This window comes from Oncorhynchus masou, chromosome 29 (assembly GCF_036934945.1).
Source record: "Oncorhynchus masou masou isolate Uvic2021 chromosome 29, UVic_Omas_1.1, whole genome shotgun sequence".
NCBI lineage: Eukaryota > Metazoa > Chordata > Actinopteri > Salmoniformes > Salmonidae > Oncorhynchus > Oncorhynchus masou.
In genome coordinates, this window is record NC_088240.1 from 92,559,849 (window position 1) to 92,582,736 (window position 22,888).

The 22,888-nt window shown below is 42.2% G+C and overlaps 1 protein-coding gene across 1 annotated transcript in view; it reads left to right on the plus strand.

Moving 5' to 3' along the window:
* Positions 1–20,467: 20,467 nt before the first annotated feature.
* The window catches only part of LOC135519842 (CUB and sushi domain-containing protein 3-like), a 241,788-nt gene continuing 239,367 nt past the window's right edge, over positions 20,468–22,888 (plus strand). The window contains exon 1 of the mRNA XM_064945048.1: positions 20,468–20,476. Coding sequence (XP_064801120.1) covers positions 20,468–20,476 — 9 coding nt within the window. The remainder of the gene's footprint in view (positions 20,477–22,888) is intronic.

The window sequence follows — 22,888 nt, forward strand, 5'->3', positions numbered from 1 at the left end:
GTATCCTACTGATAGATGGCATTGTGTTGTATCCTACTGATAGATAGATGGCATTGTGTTGTATCCTACTGATAGATAGATGGCATTGTGTTGTATCCTACTGATAGATAGCAGTGTGTTGTATCCTACTGATAGATAGATGGCATTGTGTTGTATCCTACTGATAGATAGATGGCATTGTGTTGTATCCTACTGATAGATAGATGGCATTGTGTTGTATCCTACTGATAGATAGATGGCATTGTGTTGTATCCTACTGATAGATAGATGGCATTGTGTTGTATCCTACTGATAGATAGATGGCATTGTGTTGTATCCTACTGATAGATGGCATTGTGTTGTATCCTACTGATAGATGGCATTGTGTTGTATCCTACAGATAGATAAATGGCATTGTGTTGTATCCTACTGATAGATGGCATTGTGTTATATCCTACTGATAGATGGCATTGTGTTGTATCCTACTGATAGATGGCATTGTGTTGTATCCTACTGATAGATGGCATTGTGTTGTATCCTACTGATCTACTGATAGATGGCATTGTGTTGTATCCTACTGATAGATGGCATTGTGTTGTATTCTACTGATATATGGCATTGTGTTGTATCCTATAGATAGATGGTATTGTGTTGTATCCTACTGATAGATAGATGGCATTGTGTTGTATCCTACTGATAGATGGCATTGTGTTGTATCCTACTGATAGATAGCATTGTGTTATATCCTACTGATAGATAGATGGCATTGTGTTGTATCCTACTGATAGATAGATGGCATTGTGTTGTATCCTACTGATAGATGGCATTGTGTTGTATCCTACTGATAGATGACATTGTGTTGTGTCCTACTGATAGATAGATAGCATTGTGTTGTATCCTACTGATAGATGGCATTGTGTTGTATCCTACTGATAGATGGCATTGTGTTGTGTCCTACTGATAGATAGATAGATGGCATTGTGTTGTATCCTACTGATAGATGGCATTGTGTTGTATCCTACTGATAGATAGCATTGTGTTGTATCCTACTGATAGATAGATGGCATTGTGTTGTATCCTACTGATAGATAGATGGCATTGTGTTGTATCCTACTGATAGATGGCATTGTGTTGTATCCTACTGATAGATGATGGCATTGTGTTGTATCCTACTGATAGATGGCATTGTGTTGTATCCTACTGATAGATGGCATTGTGTTGTATCCTACTGATAGATGGCATTGTGTTGTATCCTACTGATAGATGGCATTGTGTTGTATCCTACTGATAGATAGATAGCATTGTGTTGTATCCTACTGATAGATAGATGGCATTGTGTTGTATCCTACTGATAGATGGCATTGTGTTGTATCCTACTGATAGATGGCATTGTGTTGTATCCTACTGATTAGATGGCATTGTGTTGTATCCTACTGATAGATAGCATTGTGTTGTATCCTACTGATAGATAGATGGCATTGTGTTGTATCCTACTGATAGATGGCATTGTGTTGTATCCTACTGATAGATAGATGGCATTGTGTTGTATCCTACTGATAGATAGATGGCATTGTGTTGTATCCTACTGATAGATGGCATTGTGTTGTATCCTACTGATAGATGGCATTGTGTTGTATCCTACTGATAGATAGATGGCATTGTGTTGTATCCTACTGATAGATGGCATTGTGTTGCATCCTACTGATAGATGGCATTGTGTTGTATCCTACTGATAGATGGCATTGTGTTGTATCCTACTGATAGATGGCATTGTGTTGTATCCTACTGATAGATGGCATTGTGTTGCATCCTACTGATAGATGGCATTGTGTTGTATCCTACTGATAGATGGCATTGTGTTGTATCCTACTGATAGCATTGTGTTGTATCCTACTGATAGATAGATGGCATTGTGTTGTATCCTACTGATAGATAGATGGCATTGTGTTGTATCCTACTGATAGATAGATGGCATTGTGTTGTATCCTACTGATAGATAGGCATTGTGTTGTATCCTACTGATAGATGGCATTGTGTTGTATCCTACTGATAGATGGCATTGTGTTGTATCCTACTGATAGATGGCATTGTGTTGTATCCTACTGATAGATGGCATTGTGTTGTATCCTACTGATAGATGGCATTGTGTTGTATCCTACTGATAGATAGATGGCATTGTGTTGTATCCTACTGATAGATAGATGGCATTGTGTTGTATCCTACTGATAGATGGCATTGTGTTGTATCCTACTGATAGATAGATGGCATTGTGTTGTATCCTACTGATAGATGGCATTGTGTTGTATCCTACTGATAGATAGCATTGTGTTGTATCCTACTGATAGATAGCATTGTGTTGTATCCTACTGATAGATAGATTGTGTTGTATCCTACTGATTAGATGGCATTGTGTTGTATCCTACTGATAGATAGCATTGTGTTGTATCCTACTGATAGATGGCATTGTGTTGTATCCTACTGATAGATGGCATTGTGTTGTATCCTACTGATAGATGGCATTGTGTTGTATCCTACTGATAGATAGATGGCATTGTGTTGTATCCTACTGATAGATAGATGGCATTGTGTTGTATCCTACTGATAGATAGATGGCATTGTGTTGTATCCTACTGATAGATAGCAGTGTGTTGTATCCTACTGATAGATAGATGGCATTGTGTTGTATCCTACTGATAGATAGATGGCATTGTGTTGTATCCTACTGATAGATAGATGGCATTGTGTTGTATCCTACTGATAGATAGATGGCATTGTGTTGTATCCTACTGATAGATAGATGGCATTGTGTTGTATCCTACTGATAGATAGATGGCATTGTGTTGTATCCTACTGATAGATGGCATTGTGTTGTATCCTACTGATAGATGGCATTGTGTTGTATCCTATAGATAGATAAATGGCATTGTGTTGTATCCTACTGATAGATGGCATTGTGTTATATCCTACTGATAGATGGCATTGTGTTGTATCCTACTGATAGATGGCATTGTGTTGTATCCTACTGATAGATGGCATTGTGTTGTATTCTACTGATAGATGGCATTGTGTTGTATCCTACTGATAGATGGCATTGTGTTGTATCCTACTGATAGATGGCATTGTGTTGTATCCTATAGATAGATGGCATTGTGTTGTATCCTACTGATAGATAGATGGCATTGTGTTGTATCCTACTGATAGATGGCATTGTGTTGTATCCTACTGATAGATAGCATTGTGTTATATCCTACTGATAGATAGATGGCATTGTGTTGTATCCTACTGATAGATAGATGGCATTGTGTTGTATCCTACTGATAGATGGCATTGTGTTGTATCCTACTGATAGATAGATGGCATTGTGTTGTATCCTACTGATAGATAGCATTGTGTTGTATCCTACTGATAGATGGCATTGATGGCATTGTTATATCCTACTGATAGATGGCATTGTGTTGTATCCTACTGATAGATGGCATTGTGTTGTATCCTACTGATAGATAGCATTGTGTTGTATCCTACTGATAGATGGCATTGTGTTGTATCCTACTGATAGATGGCATTGTGTTGTATCCTACTGATAGATGGCATTGTGTTATATCCTACTGATAGATAGATGGCATTGTGTTGTATCCTACTGATAGATAGCATTGTGTTGTATCCTATAGATAGATGGCATTGTGTTGTATCCTACTGATAGATGGCATTGTGTTGTATCCTACTGATAGATGGCATTGTGTTGTATCCTACTGATAGATGGCATTGTGTTGTATCCTACTGATAGATAGATGGCATTGTGTTGTATCCTACTGATAGATGGCATTGTGTTGTATCCTACTGATAGATGGCATTGTGTTGTATCCTACTGATAGATAGATGGCATTGTGTTGTATCCTACTGATAGATAGATGGCATTGTGTTGTATCCTACTGATAGATAGCAGTGTGTTGTATCCTACTGATAGATAGATGGCATTGTGTTGTATCCTACTGATAGATAGATGGCATTGTGTTGTATCCTACTGATAGATAGATGGCATTGTGTTGTATCCTACTGATAGATAGATGGCATTGTGTTGTATCCTACTGATAGATAGATGGCATTGTGTTGTATCCTACTGATAGATAGATGGCATTGTGTTGTATCCTACTGATAGATGGCATTGTGTTGTATCCTACTGATAGATGGCATTGTGTTGTATCCTACAGATAGATAAATGGCATTGTGTTGTATCCTACTGATAGATGGCATTGTGTTATATCCTACTGATAGATGGCATTGTGTTGTATCCTACTGATAGATGGCATTGTGTTGTATCCTACTGATAGATGGCATTGTGTTGTATTCTACTGATAGATGGCATTGTGTTGTATCCTACTGATAGATGGCATTGTGTTGTATTCTACTGATATATGGCATTGTGTTGTATCCTATAGATAGATGGTATTGTGTTGTATCCTACTGATAGATAGATGGCATTGTGTTGTATCCTACTGATAGATGGCATTGTGTTGTATCCTACTGATAGATGGCATTGTGTTATATCCTACTGATAGATAGATGGCATTGTGTTGTATCCTACTGATAGATAGATAGCATTGTGTTGTATCCTACTGATAGATGGCATTGTGTTGTATCCTACTGATAGATAGATGGCATTGTGTTGTATCCTACTGATAGATAGCATTGTGTTGTATCCTACTGATAGATGGCATTGTGTTATATCCTACTGATAGATGGCATTGTGTTGTATCCTACTGATAGATGGCATTGTGTTGTATCCTACTGATAGATAGCATTGTGTTGTATCCTACTGATAGATGGCATTGTGTTGTATCCTACTGATAGATGGCATTGTGTTGTATCCTACTGATAGATGGCATTGTGTTATATCCTACTGATAGATAGATGGCATTGTGTTGTATCCTACTGATAGATAGCATTGTGTTGTATCCTATAGATAGATGGCATTGTGTTGTATCCTACTGATAGATGGCATTGTGTTGTATCCTACTGATAGATGGCATTGTGTTGTATCCTACTGATAGATGGCATTGTGTTGTATCCTACTGATAGATAGATGGCATTGTGTTGTATCCTACTGATAGATGGCATTGTGTTGTATCCTACTGATAGATGGCATTGTGTTATATCCTACTGATAGATAGATGGCATTGTGTTGTATCCTACTGATAGATAGATGGCATTGTGTTGTATCCTACTGATAGATGGAATTGTGTTGTATCCTACTGTTAGATAGCATTGTGTTGTATCCTACTGATAGATGGCATTGTGTTGTATCCTACTGTTAGATAGCATTGTGTTGTATCCTACTGATAGATGGCATTGTGTTGTATCCTACTGATAGATGGCATTGTGTTGTATCCTACTGTTAGATAGCATTGTGTTGTATCCTACTGATAGATGGCATTGTGTTGTATCCTACTGTTAGATAGCATTGTGTTGTATCCTACTGATAGATGGCATTGTGTTGTATCCTACTGTTAGATAGCATTGTGTTGTATCCTACTGATAGATGGCATTGTGTTGTATCCTACTGTTAGATAGCATTGTGTTGTATCCTACTGATAGATGGCATTGTGTTGTATCCTACTGATAGATGGCATTGTGTTGTATCCTACTGATAGATGGATGGCATTGTGTTGTATCCTACTGATAGATGGCATTGTGTTGTATCCTACTGATAGATAGATGGCATTGTTTTGTATCCTACTGATAGATGGCATTGTGTTGTATCCTACTGATAGATAGATGGCATTGTGTTGTATCCTACTGATAGATAGATGGCATTGTGTTGTATCCTACTGATAGATAGATGGCATTGTGTTGTATCCTACTGATAGATGGCATTGTGTTGTATCCTACTGATAGATAGATGGCATTGTGTTGTATCCTACTGATAGATGGCATTGTGTTGTATCCTACTGATAGATGGAATTGTGTTGTATCCTACTGATAGATGGAATTGTGTTGTATCCTACTGTTAGATAGATGGCATTGTGTTGTATCCTACTGATAGATAGATAGCATTGTGTTGTATCCTACTGATAGATGGCATTGTGTTGTATCCTACTGGTAGATGGCATTGTGTTGTATCCTACTGATAGATGGCATTGTGTTGTATCCTACTGATAGATGGCATTGTGTTGTATCCTACTGATAGATGGCATTGTGTTGTATCCTACTGATAGATAGCATTGTGTTGTATCCTACTGTTAGATAGATGGCATTGTGTTGTATCCTACTGATAGATGGCATTGTGTTGTATCCTACTGTTAGATAGATGGCATTGTGTTGTATCCTACTGATAGATAGATGACATTGTGTTGTATCCTACTGATAGATGGTATTGTGTTGTATCCTACTGATAGATGGCATTGTGTTGTATCCTACTGATAGATAGATGGCATTGTGTTGTATCCTACTGATAGATGGCATTGTGTTGTATCCTACTTATAGATAGATAGCATTGTGTTGTATCCTACTGATAGATGGCATTGTGTTGTATCCTACTGATAGATAGATGGCATTGTGTTGTATCCTACTGATAGATAGATGGCATTGTGTTGTATCCTACTGATAGATGGCATTGTGTTGTATCCTACTGATAGATAGATGGCATTGTGTTGTATCCTACTGATAGATGGCATTGTGTTGTATCCTACTGATAGATGGCATTGTGTTGTATCCTACTGATAGATAGCATTGTGTTGTATCCTACTGATAGATGGCATTGTGTTGTGTCCTACTGATAGATAGATGGCATTGTGTTGTATCCTACTGATAGATAGATGGCATTGTGTTGTATCCTACTGATAGATGGCATTGTGTTGTATCCTACTGATAGATGGCATTGTGTTGTATCCTACTGATAGATGGCATTGTGTTGTATCCTACTGATAGATAGCATTGTGTTGTATCCTACTGTTAGATGGCATTGTGTTGTATCCTACTGATAGATAGATGGCATTGTGTTGTATCCTACTGATAGATAGATGGCATTGTGTTGTATCCTACTGATAGATGGCATTGTGTTGTATCCTACTGATAGATGGCATTGTGTTGTATCCTACTGATAGATGGCATTGTGTTGTATCCTACTGATAGATGGCATTGTGTTGTATCCTACTGATAGATAGATGTCATTGTGTTGTGTCCTACTGATAGATATATGGCATTGTGTTGTATCCTACTGATAGATGGCATTGTGTTGTATCCTACTGATAGATAGCATTGTGTTGTATCCTACTGATAGATAGCATTGTGTTGTATCCTACTGATAGATGACATTGTGTTGTATCCTACTGATAGATAGATGGCATTGTGTTGTATCCTACTGATAGATGGCATTGTGTTGTATCCTACTGATAGATGGCATTGTGTTGTATCCTACTGATAGATAGCATTGTGTTGTATCCTACTGATAGATAGCATTGTGTTGTATCCTACTGATAGATGGCATTGTGTTGTATCCTACTGATAGATGGCATTGTGTTGTATCCTACTGATAGATGGCATTGTGTTGTATCCTACTGATAGATAGCATTGTGTTGTATCCTACTGATAGATGGCATTGTGTTGTATCCTACTGATAGATAGATGGCATTGTGTTGTATCCTACTGATAGATGGATGTCATTGTGTTGTATCCTACTGATAGATAGATGTCATTGTGTTGTATCCTACTGATAGATAGATGTCATTGTGTTGTATCCTACTGATAGATAGATGGCATTGTGTTGTATCCTACTGATAGATGGCATTGTGTTGTATCCTACTGATAGATAGATGGCATTGTGTTGTATCCTACTGATAGATAGATGGCATTGTGTTGTATCCTACTGATAGATAGATGGCATTGTGTTGTATCCTACTGATAGATGGCATTGTGTTGTATCCTACTGATAGATAGATGGCATTGTGTTGTATCCTACTGATAGATGGCATTGTGTTGTATCCTACTGATAGATGACATTGTGTTGTATCCTACTGATAGATAGATGGCATTGTGTTGTATCCTACTGATAGATGGCATTGTGTTGTATCCTACTGATAGATGACATTGTGTTGTATCCTACTGATAGATAGCATTGTGTTGTATCCTACTGTTAGATAGCATTGTGTTGTATCCTACTGATAGATGGCATTGTGTTGTATCCTACTGATAGATAGATGGCATTGTGTTGTATCCTACTGATAGATGGCATTGTGTTGTATCCTACTGATAGATAGATAGCATTGTGTTGTATCCTACTGTTAGATAGCATTGTGTTGTATCCTACTGATAGATAGCATTGTGTTGTATCCTACTGATAGATGGCATTGTGTTGTATCCTACTGATAGATGGCATTGTGTTGTATCCTACTGATAGATGGCATTGTGTTGTATCCTACTGATAGATGGCATTGTGTTGTATCCTACTGATAGATAGATGGCATTGTGTTGTATCCTACTGATAGATGGCATTGTGTTGTATCCTACTGATAGATAGATAGCATTGTGTTGTATCCTACTGATAGATGGCATTGTGTTGTATCCTACTGATAGATGGCATTGTGTTGTATCCTACTGATAGATAGATGGCATTGCGTTGTATCCTACTGATAGATGGCATTGTGTTGTATCCTACTGATAGATAGATGGCATTGTGTTGTATCCTACTGATAGATAGATGGCATTGTGTTGTATCCTACTGATAGATGACATTGTGTTGTATCCTACTGATAGATGGCATTGTGTTGTATCCTACTGATAGATGGCATTGTGTTGTATCCTACTGATAGATGACATTGTGTTGTATCCTACTGATAGATAGATGGCATTGTGTTGTATCCTACTGATAGATAGATAGCATTGTGTTGTATCCTACTGATAGATAGCATTGTGTTGTATCCTACTGATAGATGGCATTGTGTTGTATCCTACTGATAGATGGCATTGTGTTGTATCCTACTGATAGATGGCATTGTGTTGTATCCTACTGATAGATGGCATTGTGTTGTATCCTACTGATAGATGGCATTGTGTTGTATCCTACTGATAGATGACATTGTGTTGTATCCTACTGATAGATGGCATTGTGTTGTATCCTACTGATAGATGGATGGCATTGTGTTGTATCCTACTGATAGATGGCATTGTGTTGTATCCTACTGATAGATGGATGGCATTGTGTTGTATCCTACTGATAGATGGATGGCATTGTGTTGTATCCTACTGATAGATAGCATTGTGTTGTATCCTACTGATAGATGGCATTGTGTTGTATCCTACTGATAGATAGATGGCATTGTGTTGTATCCTACTGATAGATAGATAGCATTGTGTTGTATCCTACTGATAGATGGCATTGTGTTGTATCCTACTGATAGATGGATGGCATTGTGTTGTATCCTACTGATAGATGGCATTGTGTTGTATCCTACTGATAGATGGCATTGTGTTGTATCCTACTGATAGATGACATTGTGTTGTATCCTACTGATAGATGACATTGTGTTGTATCCTATAGATAGATGGCATTGTGTTGTATCCTACTGATAGATGGCATTGTGTTGTATCCTACTGATAGATGGCATTGTGTTGTATCCTACTGATAGATGGCATTGTGTTGTATCCTACTGATAGATAGATGGCATTGTGTTGTATCCTACTGATAGATGGCATTGTGTTGTATCCTACTGATAGATAGATAGCATTGTGTTGTATCCTACTGATAGATGGCATTGTGTTGTATCCTACTGATAGATGGCATTGTGTTGTATCCTACTGATAGATAGATGGCATTGTGTTGTATCCTACTGATAGATGGCATTGTGTTGTATCCTACTGATAGATAGATGGCATTGTGTTGTATCCTACTGATAGATAGATGGCATTGTGTTGTATCCTACTGATAGATGACATTGTGTTGTATCCTACTGATAGATGGCATTGTGTTGTATCCTACTGATAGATGGCATTGTGTTGTATCCTACTGATAGATGACATTGTGTTGTATCCTACTGATAGATAGATGGCATTGTGTTGTATCCTACTGATAGATAGATAGCATTGTGTTGTATCCTACTGATAGATAGCATTGTGTTGTATCCTACTGATAGATGGCATTGTGTTGTATCCTACTGATAGATGGCATTGTGTTGTATCCTACTGATAGATGGCATTGTGTTGTATCCTACTGATAGATGGCATTGTGTTGTATCCTACTGATAGATGGCATTGTGTTGTATCCTACTGATAGATGACATTGTGTTGTATCCTACTGATAGATGGCATTGTGTTGTATCCTACTGATAGATGGATGGCATTGTGTTGTATCCTACTGATAGATGGCATTGTGTTGTATCCTACTGATAGATGGATGGCATTGTGTTGTATCCTACTGATAGATGGATGGCATTGTGTTGTATCCTACTGATAGATAGCATTGTGTTGTATCCTACTGATAGATGGCATTGTGTTGTATCCTACTGATAGATAGATGGCATTGTGTTGTATCCTACTGATAGATGGCATTGTGTTGTATCCTACTGATAGATGGATGGCATTGTGTTGTATCCTACTGATAGATGGCATTGTGTTGTATCCTACTGATAGATGGCATTGTGTTGTATCCTACTGATAGATGACATTGTGTTGTATCCTACTGATAGATGACATTGTGTTGTATCCTATAGATAGATGGCATTGTGTTGTATCCTACTGATAGATGGCATTGTGTTGTATCCTACTGATAGATGGCATTGTGTTGTATCCTACTGATAGATGGCATTGTGTTGTATCCTACTGATAGATGGTATTGTGTTGTATCCTACTGATAGATGGCATTGTGTTGTATCCTACTGATAGATAGATGGCATTGTGTTGTATCCTACTGATAGATAGATGGCATTATGTTGTATCCTACTGATAGATGGCATTGTGTTGTATCCTACTGATAGATGGCATTGTGTTGTATCCTACTGATAGATAGATGGCATTGTGTTGTATCCTACTGATAGATGGCATTGTGTTGTATCCTACTGATAGATAGCATTGTGTTGTATCCTACTGATAGATGGTATTGTGTTGTATCCTACTGATAGATGGCATTGTGTTGTATCCTACTGATAGATAGATGGCATTGTGTTGTATCCTACTGATAGATAGATGGCATTGTGTTGTGTCCTACTGATAGATGGCATTGTGTTGTATCCTACTGATAGATGGCATTGTGTTGTATCCTACTGATAGATAGATGGCATTGTGTTGTGTCCTACTGATAGATGGCATTGTGTTGTATCCTACTGATAGATGGCATTGTGTTGTATCCTACTGATAGATGGCATTGTGTTGTGTCCTACTGATAGATGGCATTGTGTTATATCCTACTGATAGATGGCATTGTGTTGTATCCTACTGTTAGATAGATGGCATTGTATTGTATCCTACTGATAGATGGTATTGCATAAACACCATGGGACCACGCAGCCATCATTCTGCTCAGGAAGGAGACGCGTTCGGTCTCCTAGAGATGAACGTACTTTGGTGAGAAAAGTGCGAATCAATCCCAGAACAACAACAAAGGACCTTGTGAAGATGCTGGAAGAAACGGGTACAAAAGTATTTATATCCACAGTAAAACGAGTCTTATATCGACACAATCTGAAAGGCCGCTCAGCAAGGAAGAAGCCCCTGCTCCAAAACCGCCATAAAAAAGCCAGACTACGGTTTGCAACTGCACATGGGGACAAATCTTACTTTTTGGAGAAATGTCCTCTGGTCTGATGAAACCAAAATAGAACCGTTTGGTCATAATTACCATCATTATGTTTGGAGGGAAAAGGGGGAGGCTTGCAAGCTGGAGAATCTCAACTGTGAAGCATTTTGCTGCAGGAGGGTCCGGTGCACAGACTAGATGATGTGGATATATTGAAGCAACATCTCAAGACATCAGTCAGGAAGTTAAAGCTTGGTCAAAAATGGGTCTTCCAAATGGACAACGACCCCAAGCATACTTCCAAAGTTGTGGAAAAATGGCGTAAGGACAACAAAGTCAATGTATTGGAGTGGCCATCACAAAGCCCTGACCTCAATCCTATAGAAAAACTGTGGGCAGAACTGAAAAAGCGTGTGAGCAAGGAGGCCTACAAACCTGACTCAGTTCCACCAGCTCTGTCAGGGGGAATGGGGCCTACAAACCTGACTCAGTTACACCAGCTCTGTCAGGAGGAATGGGGCCTACAAACCTGACTCAGTTACACCAGCTCTGTCAGGAGGAATGGGGCCTACAAACCTGACTCAGTTACACCAGCTCTGTCAGGAGGAATGGGGCCTACAAACCTGACTCAGTTACACCAGCTCTGTCAGGAGGAATGGGGCCTACAAACCTGACTCAGTTACACCAGCTCTGTCAGGAGGAATGGGGCCTACAAACCTGACTCAGTTACACCAGCTCTGTCAGGAGGAATGGGTCCTACAAACCTGACTCAGTTCCACCAGCTCTGTCAGGAGGAATGGGTCCTACAAACCTGACTCAGTTACACCAGCTCTGTCAGGAGGAATGGGGCCTACAAACCTGACTCAGTTACACCAGCTCTGTCAGGGGGAATGGGTCCTACAAACCTGACTCAGTTACACCAGCTCTGTCAGGGGGAATGGGGCCTACAAACCTGACTCAGTTACACCAGCTCTGTCAGGGGGAATGGGGCCTACAAACCTGACTCAGTTACACCAGCTCTGTCAGGGGGAATGGGGCCTACAAACCCGACTCAGTTTACACCAGCTCTGTCAGGAGGAATGGGCCCTACAAACCTGACTCAGTTACACCAGCTCTGTCAGGGGGAATGGGGCCTACAAACCTGACTCAGTTACACCAGCTCTGTCAGGGGGAATGGGGCCTACAAACCTGACTCAGTTACACCAGCTCTGTCAGGAGGAATGGGTCCTACAAACCTGAATCAGTTACACCAGCTCTGTCAGGGGGAATGGGGCCTACAAACCTGACTCAGTTACACCAGCTCTGTCAGGGGGAATGGGGCCTACAAACCCGACTCAGTTACACCAGCTCTGTCAGGAGGAATGGGCCCTACAAACCTGACTCAGTTACACCAGCTCTGTCAGGGGGAATGGGGCCTACAAACCTGACTCAGTTACACCAGCTCTGTCAGGGGGAATGGGGCCTACAAACCTGACTCAGTTACACCAGCTCTGTCAGGGGGAATGGGGCCTACAAACCTGACTCAGTTACACCAGCTCTGTCAGGGGGAATGGGGCCTACAAACCTGACTCAGTTACACCAGCTCTGTCAGGGGGAATGGGTCAATATCCACCCAATTTATTGTGGTAAGCTTGTGGAAGGCTCCCCGAAACATTTGACCCAAGTTATTAAGCAATATAAGGCAATACTACCAAATACTAATTGAGTGTTTTTAAACGTCTGACCAACTGGGAATGTGATGAAATAAATAAAAGATGAAAAAAATCATTCTCTCTACTATTATTCTGGCATTTCATATTCTTAAAATTAAGTGGTGATCCTAACTGACCTAAAACAGGGAATGTTTACTAGGATTAAATGTCAGGAATTGTGAAAAACTGAGATTAAATGTATTTGGCTAAGGTGCATGTAAACTTCCGACTTAAACTGTTTATTATGGGTTTATTAACTGAAAACGTCACAAAAACGATGCTCACGCTTGCATGGGACAGAAGTCTGTGGGTAGTTGTGATTCTGGATGGACAGATTGGGACAGACGTCTGTGGGTAGTTGTGATTCTGGACAGATTGGGACTGAAGTCTATGTGGTGTTGTGATTCTGGATGGACAGATTGGGACAGAAGTCTGTGGGTTGTTGTGATTCTGGATGGACAGATTGGGACAAAGTCTGTGTGTCGTGATTCTGGATGGACAGATTGGGACAGACGTCTGTGGGTAGTTGTGATTCTGGACAGATTGGGACTGAAGTCTATGTGGTGTAATGATTCTGGACGGACAGATTGGGACAGAAGTTTGTGTCGTGTTGTGATTCTGCATGGACAGATTGGGACAGATTGGGACAGAAGTATGTGGGTCGTTGTGATTTTGGATGGACAGATTGGGACAGAAGTCTGTGTGTTGTTGTGATTCTGGATGGACAGATTGGGACAGAAGTCTGAGGGTTGTGATTCTGGATGGACAGATTGGTACAGAAGTCTGTGGGTAGTTGTGATTCTGGATGGACAGATTGGGACAGAAGTCTGTGTGTCGTTGTGATTCTGGACAGATTGGGACTGAAGTCTATGTGGTGTAATGATTCTGGATGGACAGATTGGGACAGAAGTCTGTGGGTAGTTGTGATTCTGGATGGACAGATTGGGACAGAAGTCTGTGTGTTGTTGTGAATCTGGATGGACAGATTGGGACTGAAGTCTGTGTGTCGTTGTGATTCTGGACAGATTGGGACAGAAGTCTTCCATGTCGTAAATCCGAAGTGGCTTGTTTCATCTTGTTCTTGTTTTGAGATGTTTGGACTGATGTCATGTCAATGCTAATAAGGCAACAAAAAAAAAACATTTTCAAGCTTACTACCCAACAACAGTAACGATGTATATGAGAGACAACAAGTGCTCATTGTGCAAAATGTGTTTATGTTTTCAATAAACATTGGCGACGAAATATAGTTCAGAGGTTGTCAACAAATCTAAGCCAACGGCGTCTGTTTTGACCCGTAGTTGAGTCGCTGTCGGTTCTGTTGCTCAACAATCAATCTGTCTTTAGGCCCTGGTCAACGTAGTGCACTGGAAAGGAAAATGGCTGCCATTTGGTTCAGCTCCTCTTTAGATAATGGAGTTAGTAGCCCCGGCCAAGGTGCAGGCTTCTGCCCTGCCAGAGACTGATGCAATTTATCTCATAATGGGACATTCAAAGTATATTTGGTTTAGTGGTTTTATCGGTCCCTCAGATTACTTGTAAATGTTGCGTCCTAAATGCCCATGTGCACTTCTTCTGACCAGGGCCCTACTCTCCCCTGTTTAACACAACACCACTCTCCCCTGTCTAACACAACACTACTCTCCCCTGTCTGACACAACACTACTCTCCCCTGTCTAACACAACACTACTCTCCCCTGTCTAACACAACACTACTCTCCCCTGTCTAACACAACACTACTCTCCCCTGTCTAACACACACTACTATCCCCTGTCTAACACAACACTACTCTCCCCTGTCTAACACAACACTACTCTCCCCTGTCTAACACAACACTACTCTCCCCTGTCTAACACAACACTACTCTCCCCTGTCTAACACAACACTACTCTCCCCTGTCTGACACAACACTACTCTCCCCTGTCTAACACAACACTACTCTCCCCTGTTTAACACAACACTACTCTCCCCTGTCTGACACAACACTACTCTCCCCTGTCTAACACAACACTACTCTCCCCTGTCTAACACAACGCTACTCTCCCCTGTCTAACACAACACTACTCTCCCCTGTCTGACACAACACTACTCTCCCCTGTCTAACACAACACTACTCTCCCCTGTTTAACACAACACTACTCTCCCCTGTCTGACACAACACTACTCTCCCCTGTCTAACACAACACTACTCTCCCCTGTCTAACACAACACTACTCTCCCCTGTCTAACACAACACTACTCTCCCCTGTTTAACACAACACTACTCTCCCCTGTCTAACACAACACTACTCTCCCCTGTCTGACACAACACTACTCTCCCCTGTCTGACACAACACTACTCTCCCCTGTCTGACACAACACTACTCTCCCCTGTCCAACACAGCACTACTCTCCCCTGTCTAACACAACACCACTCTCCCCTGTCTAACACAACACTACTCTCCCCTGTCTAACACAACACACACTACTCTCCCCTGTCTAACACAACACTACTCTCCCCTGTCTAACACAACACTACTCTCCCCTGTCTGACACCACACTACTCTCCCCTGTCTAACACAACACTACTCTCCCCTGTCTAACACAACACTACTCTCCCCTGTCTAACACAACACTACTCTCCCCTGTCTAACACAACACTACTCTCCCCTGTCCGACACAGCACTACTCTCCCCTGTCTAACACAACACCACTCTCCCCTGTCTGACACAACACTACTCTCCCCTGTCCAACACAACACTACTCTCCCCTGTCCAACACAACACTACTCTCCCCTGTCCAACACAGCACTACTCTCCCCTGTCTAACACAACACCACTCTCCCCTGTCTAACACAACACTACTCTCCCCTGTCTAACACAACACACACTACTCTCCCCTGTCTAACACAACACTACTCTCCCCTGTCTAACACAACACTACTCTCCCCTGTCTGACACCACACTACTCTCCCCTGTCTAACACAACACTACTCTCCCCTGTCTAACACAACACTACTCTCCCCTGTCTAACACAACACTACTCTCCCCTGTCTAACACAACACTACTCTCCCCTGTCTGACACCACACTACTCTCCCCTGTCTAACACAACACTACTCTCCCCTGTCTAACACAACACTACTCTCCCCTGTCTGACACCACACTACTCTCCCCTGTCTAACACAACACTACTCTCCCCTGTCCAACACAGCACTACTCTCCCCTGTCTGACACAACACTACTCTCCCCTGTCTAACACAACAATACTCTCCCCTGTCTAACACAACACTACTCTCCCCTGTCTGACACAACACTACTATCCCCTGTCTGACACAACACTACTCTCCCCTGTCTAACACAACAATACTCTCCCCTGTCTAACACAACACTACTCTCCCCTGTCTAACACAACACTACTCTCCCCTGTCCAACACAGCACTACTCTCCCCTGTCTAACACAACACCACTCTCCCCTGTCTAACACAACACTACTTCTTCTGACCAGGGCCCCTATGGCCTACAGAGCACCGTAGAGGGAAGATTTGGAATGCATCGCGTGTATTTTTTGCTAGCGTATCCCGCTGGACTCATTTGATTACCCTGAAACATGTGATTTAATTGAGCTGACCCCTGAGTGACCCTTGTTAGATGACTATCTATCTACTACGCCAGATGAACCACGAGTAACCCATTGCCAATCCAAGATACATCACATTACACTCTCAAAATGAATCTGTTTCAAAAGAGGAAATTAGATTAAAATCACTGGTGATTAAGATCTCTGAATAATTATGTCTAGACTTTCACAGTCGAAATGAATTTGGAAGAAATTTATATAGTAACATAATGGTAATGTCTGAGAGAGAGAGAGAGAGACGGAAACACGAGAGAGAGGGAAACACGAGAGAGAGAGGGAGAGAGAGAGGGAAACACGAGAGAGAGGGAGAGAGGGAGAGAGGGAGAGAGGGAGGGGGGAGGGAGGGAGAGAGAGAGAGAGAGAGAGAGAGAGGTGTCGTGTATTAGACAGGGGAGAGAACAATAGCTTGTTCAGACAGATTTTATGCTAAACAAATGCATGACACATCATATATAACCAATCGTGGAGTATGTACAGTATCTACAACACCGCAGGACAAATGGTTCTTCATTCCCCAGCATTGGTTGGTTTACATTTTGATGATTTATTGGCTGTAATGGTTGGATGTAATTACAGTGGAGAAACAGATTGAAGTAATGCATGAATAGGGAGAGGGAGGGAGGGAGGGAGGGAGAAAGTGGCTGGGAGGGAGGGAGGGAGGGAGGGAGGGAAGAGAGAGGGAGAGAGGGAGGGAGGGAGGGAGAAAGGGAGGGAGAGAGGGGGAGAGAGAAAGGTTGAGAGAGAGGGAGGGAGAGAGGGAGAGGAGGAAAGAGAGATAGGGAGGGACAGAGAGAGGGAGAAGGAGGGAGAGAGGGAGAGAAGGAGAGTGGCTGGGAGAGAGGGAGGGAGTGAGGGAGAGAGAGAGGGAGAGGAGGAAAGAGAGAGGGAGAGAGGGGGAGAGAGAGAGAGAGAGGGGCCATTGCCCTTTATGTTTGTGAGGTCTGGTGTCCGCTCACCAACGAAGAATACTCAAAATGGGACAAACACCACATTGAGACTCTGCAGAATTCTGAAAGAAAATCCTCTTTGCAGAAGGTAAAACACCAAATAATGACTGCAGAGCAGAATTAGGCCGATTAATTCTGCTCTAATTATCAAAATCCAGAAAAGAGACTTTAAATTCCACAACCACCTAAAAGGAGACGATTCCCAAACCTTCCATAACAAAGCCATCATCTACAGAGAGATGAACCTGCAGAAGAGTCCCCTAAGCAAGCTGGTCCTGGGGCTCTGTTCACAAACACAAACACACCCTACAGAGCCCCAGGACAGCAGCACAATTAGACCCAACCAAATCACGAGAAAACAAAAAGACAATTACTTTACACATTGGAAAGAATTAACAAAAAAACAGAGCAAACTAGAATGCTATTTGGCCCTAAACAGAGAGTACACAGCGGCAGAATACCTGACCACCGTAACTGACCCAAACTTAAGGAAAGCTTTGACTATGTACAGACTTAGTGAGCATAGCCTTGCTATTGAGAAAGGCCGCCGTAGGCAGACATGGCTCTCAAGAGAAGAGGTTATTTGCACACTGCCCACAAAATGAGGTGGAAACTGAGTTGCACTTCCAAACCACCTTCCAAATGTCAGACCATATTAGAGACACATATTTCCCCCAGTTTACACAGACCCACCAATAATTTGAAAACAAACCCAATTTTGATAAACTCCCATATCTACTGGGTGAAATACCACAGTGTTCCATCACAGCAACAAGAAAAGGGCAACCAGTGAAGAACAAACACCATTGTAAATACAACCCATATTTATGTTTATTTATTTTCCTTTTTGTACATTAACTACTTGCACATCGTTACAACACTAACATTTAATAACATTTAAAATACCTAAATACAGTAATGTTTACTGTTCATTTTTATTGTTTATTTCACTTTTGTTTATTATCAATTCCACTTGCTTTGTTAATGTTACGATTCACATGCCTATAAAGCCCTTAATAATATAATATAATTGAATTGAAATTGTATCAGTATATCTAGACAGTGAACAGTATCAGTATATCTACACAGTGAACAGTATCAGTATATCTACACAGTGAACAGTGTCAGTATATCTACACAGTGAACAGTATCAGTATATCTACACAGTGAACAGTATCAGTATATCTACACAGTGAACAGTATCAGTATATCTACACAGTGAACAGTATCAGTATATCTACACAGTGAACAGTATCAGTATATCTACACAGTGAACAGTATCAGTATATCTACACAGTATCAGTATATCTACACAGTGAACAGTATCAGTATATTTACACAGTGAACAGTATCAGTATATCTACACAGTGAACAGTATCAGTATATCTACACAGTGAACAGTATCAGTATATCTACACAGTGAACAGTATCAGTATATCTACACAGTGAACAGTATCAGTATATCTACACAGTATCAGTATATCTACACAGTGAACAGTATCAGTATATCTACACAGTGAACAGTATCAGTATATCTACACAGTGAACAGTATCAGTATATCTACACAGTATCAGTATATCTACACAGTGAACAGTATCAGTATATCTACACAGTGAACAGTGTCAGTATATCTACACAGTGAACAGTATCAGTATATCTACACAGTATCAGTATATCTACACAGTGAACAGTATCAGTATATCTACACAGTGTCAGTATATCTACACAGTGAACAGTATCAGTATATCTACACAGTATCAGTATATCTACACAGTGAACAGTATCAGTATATCTACACAGTGAACAGTATCAGTATATCTACACAGTGAACAGTATCAGCATATCTACACAGTGAACAGTATCAGCACCCTCTCAAAAAAATACAGTTCTGCTTCAGCTGGCAGATGCTGAGGTGTGTGTGTGTGTGTCTGTCTGTGTGTGTGTGTCTGTGTGTGTCTGTGTGTGTGTGTCTGTGTGTGTGTGTGTGTGTGTGTGTGTGTCTGTGTCTGTGTGTGTCTGTGTCTGTGTCTGTGTCTGTGTGTGTCTGTGTGTGTCTGTGTGTGTCTGTGTGTGTCTGTGTGTGTGTCTGTGTGTGTGTCTGTGTGTGTGTCTGTGTGTGTGTGTCTGTGTGTGTGTGTGTGTGTGTGTGTGTGTGTGTCTGTGTCTGTGTGTGTCTGTGTGTGTGTCTGTGTCTGTGTCTGTGTGTGTGTGTGTGTGTGTGTGTGTGTGTGTGTGTGTGTGTGTCTGTGTCTGTGTCTGTGTGTGTCTGTGTGTCTGTGTCTGTGTCTGTGTGTGTGTGTGTTCGTTCTCACCAGGAGGCAGAACTCTATACAGGCCTAAAAGGAAGACAACAGGCTCTCTTGAATAATTCATAGACAGATGGACAAACACATGTTGCCGTCCCTTTGTCCCCTTCATCATGGCAGGGTTGGAGCTTCTCTCTAACACATTACTGACTGTCTGTCTGTGCTACACCTTCAGGCTCATCTAATGCTCCCGGGTCTCAAACATGTTTCAGGTACGTTAGTGGCTACCTAGGGCAGAGAGTAGTGGCACGGCACCCATCTCTCTCTCTCTCTCTCTCTCTCTGTCTGTCTGTCTCTCTCTCTGTCTGTCTCTCAATTCAATTCAATTCAAGTAAGGTAGATAATATATAAAGTGAATATATAAAGTGGAACGATTTACCCATGAAATTGTCTAAAAGAGATAGAATTTGTTGTTGCCTAATTGTTTTTTTGGTAGGTTTCCAAAGTGCATTCCTTCCATCTATAGCATTTCTTAATGTTACTCAGTTCCTTTGGCTTTGATGCCTCGTGATTGAGTATTGCTCTGTTCAAGTAGACTGTGATTTTGCTGTGGTCTGATAGTGGTGTCAGTGGGCTGACTAAACACTTGAGGTGGGGGTGTTGTGGTCTGGATGTAGGTCCTCTCTGCATGGGTCCTCTATATGTAGGTCCAGGGGGGGGGGGGGGTCCCGCAGGTCTGGGAGAGTGTATCGCTGGTCTGGGCGGCGTGTCTATTGATCTGTTGCTCCTGTGTGAAGTGTTGGGGATACGTTTGAGAGCGATGTCCTTTAGAGTCCGGGTGAAGGTGGGCACTGCTGCCTTGTAGAGGTGGACCTGGTCATAGAGGATGTTCAAGTCCAGGGTGAAGTGGTGGGCCAGAAAAACATTTGGTTTTGAGGCACAGTCACGGGAAATACGTGCGTTTTCCCTCTGTATAGTAGCAGGGTGGAAGTCTTTTTGTGGTAGCAGGGTGGAGATAACCCCTTGTGCTTTGGGGAAAGTAGAAGAAGCTTTTTCAATGACTCCCTTCAGTGCTGTGGCCACCCTTTTCTGCTGTGCTCTCAGGTCGTTTGTGCCTGTGTGTATTATTATGTGGCTTGGTGAGCCTAGTTGGGCCTCAGACAGAAGGTCTAGAGCGCGCTGGGTGTTTGGACACACTGCTTTTGATGAAAATGTGTTTTTTTCTTGTATATATTTCCCATTTGAGTCCATAAGGAGTACAATCTGCGTCTTGTGTTTGTCCTCAGTGGGTGTGGGGGGGGGGGGGGGTTGTTAGGAAGGCTATCAGGGTGGCTCAGAGGGAGTGAGAGCCCCTGGGCTTGGGGTTCTTCATTTGTCTGTTCTGCTGTGATGTTGACGCTATGGTCAGGGTCTGGTGTGGACTGGTTCTGGTTCTGGTCAGCACTTTGTGACATCAGCTGATGTAAGAAGGGCTATATAAATACATTTGATTTTACGATGATTTGATTTCTGCTCTGGTGTTGAGACTGTTGTCGTGAGCTGAGGTGTGTTGTGCTTATCTGCGGGGGGTAGTCCACCTCTCTAGTATGTTGCTCTCTGTCACACGCCATCCCCCTCAGCCTCTCCTCTAGCAGTCTGATCCTCTCCTCTAGTGCTCTGTTCTTCTCCTGCTTTCTCCTGTTGAAGTTGTCTCACCACTGGCCAGAGTGCAGATATGTCTCTCTCCACCTCCAGCTCTCCGGGTCTGGTTAAGAGAGTGTTGTTGTGCTGGCTTATCTGCGGGGGTAGTCCACCTCTCTAGTATGTTGCTCTCTGTCACACGCCATCCCCCTCAGCCTCTCCTCTAGCAGTCTGATCCTCTCCTCTAGTGCTCTGTTCTTCTCCTGCTTTCTCCTGTTGAAGTTGTCTCACCACTGGCCAGAGTGCAGATATGTCTCTCTCCACCTCCAGCTCTCCGGGTCTGGTTAAGAGAGTGTTGTTCTGCTGGCTTATCTGCGGGGGGTAGTCCACCTCTCTAGTATGTTGCTCTCTGTCACACGTCATCCCCCTCAGCCTCTCCTCTAGCAGTCTGATCCTCTCCTCTAGTGCTCTGTTCTTCTCCTGCTTTCTCCTGTTGAAGTTGTCTCACCACTGGCCAGAGTGCAGATATGTCTCTCTCCACCTCCAGCACTCCAGCTCTCCGCGTCTGGTTAAGGGGCTGTTGTTGTGCTGGACTGCTGTCTGGGTCTGTGCTGCCTGGAGAGTAATCACCTGCTGTTCCAGCTCCACCTGCCTTACCTCCAGCTGGGTAATTGTATCCTTCATTTCAATGTGAGGGTAGTACTCTGTGCTGGGAGGTTGACTTTCCGCTGGGGGTGGCTCGTCTGTGGGGTTATATAATGAAGAGGTCTGGTCTGACCTGCTCGGGGTGGCTCGTCTGTGGGGTTATATAATGAAGAGGTTTGGTCTGACCCGCTCGGGGTGGCTCGTCTGTGGGGTCATATAATGAAGAGGTCTTGTCTGACCTGCTCAGGGTGGGGGTATCTTTCTCAAGGGAGAGCTTCTCCTCCTTCTCCTGCCATTACTGTTCCAGACTTATAGAGATTTATATTAGCTGACCCAGAGTCCTCGTTGTCAAGTATCCAGAGTTTCCACCCCTCGTTAACACCCCCTCTCTTAACAAAGGGGTAGTGTGCTAATATAGC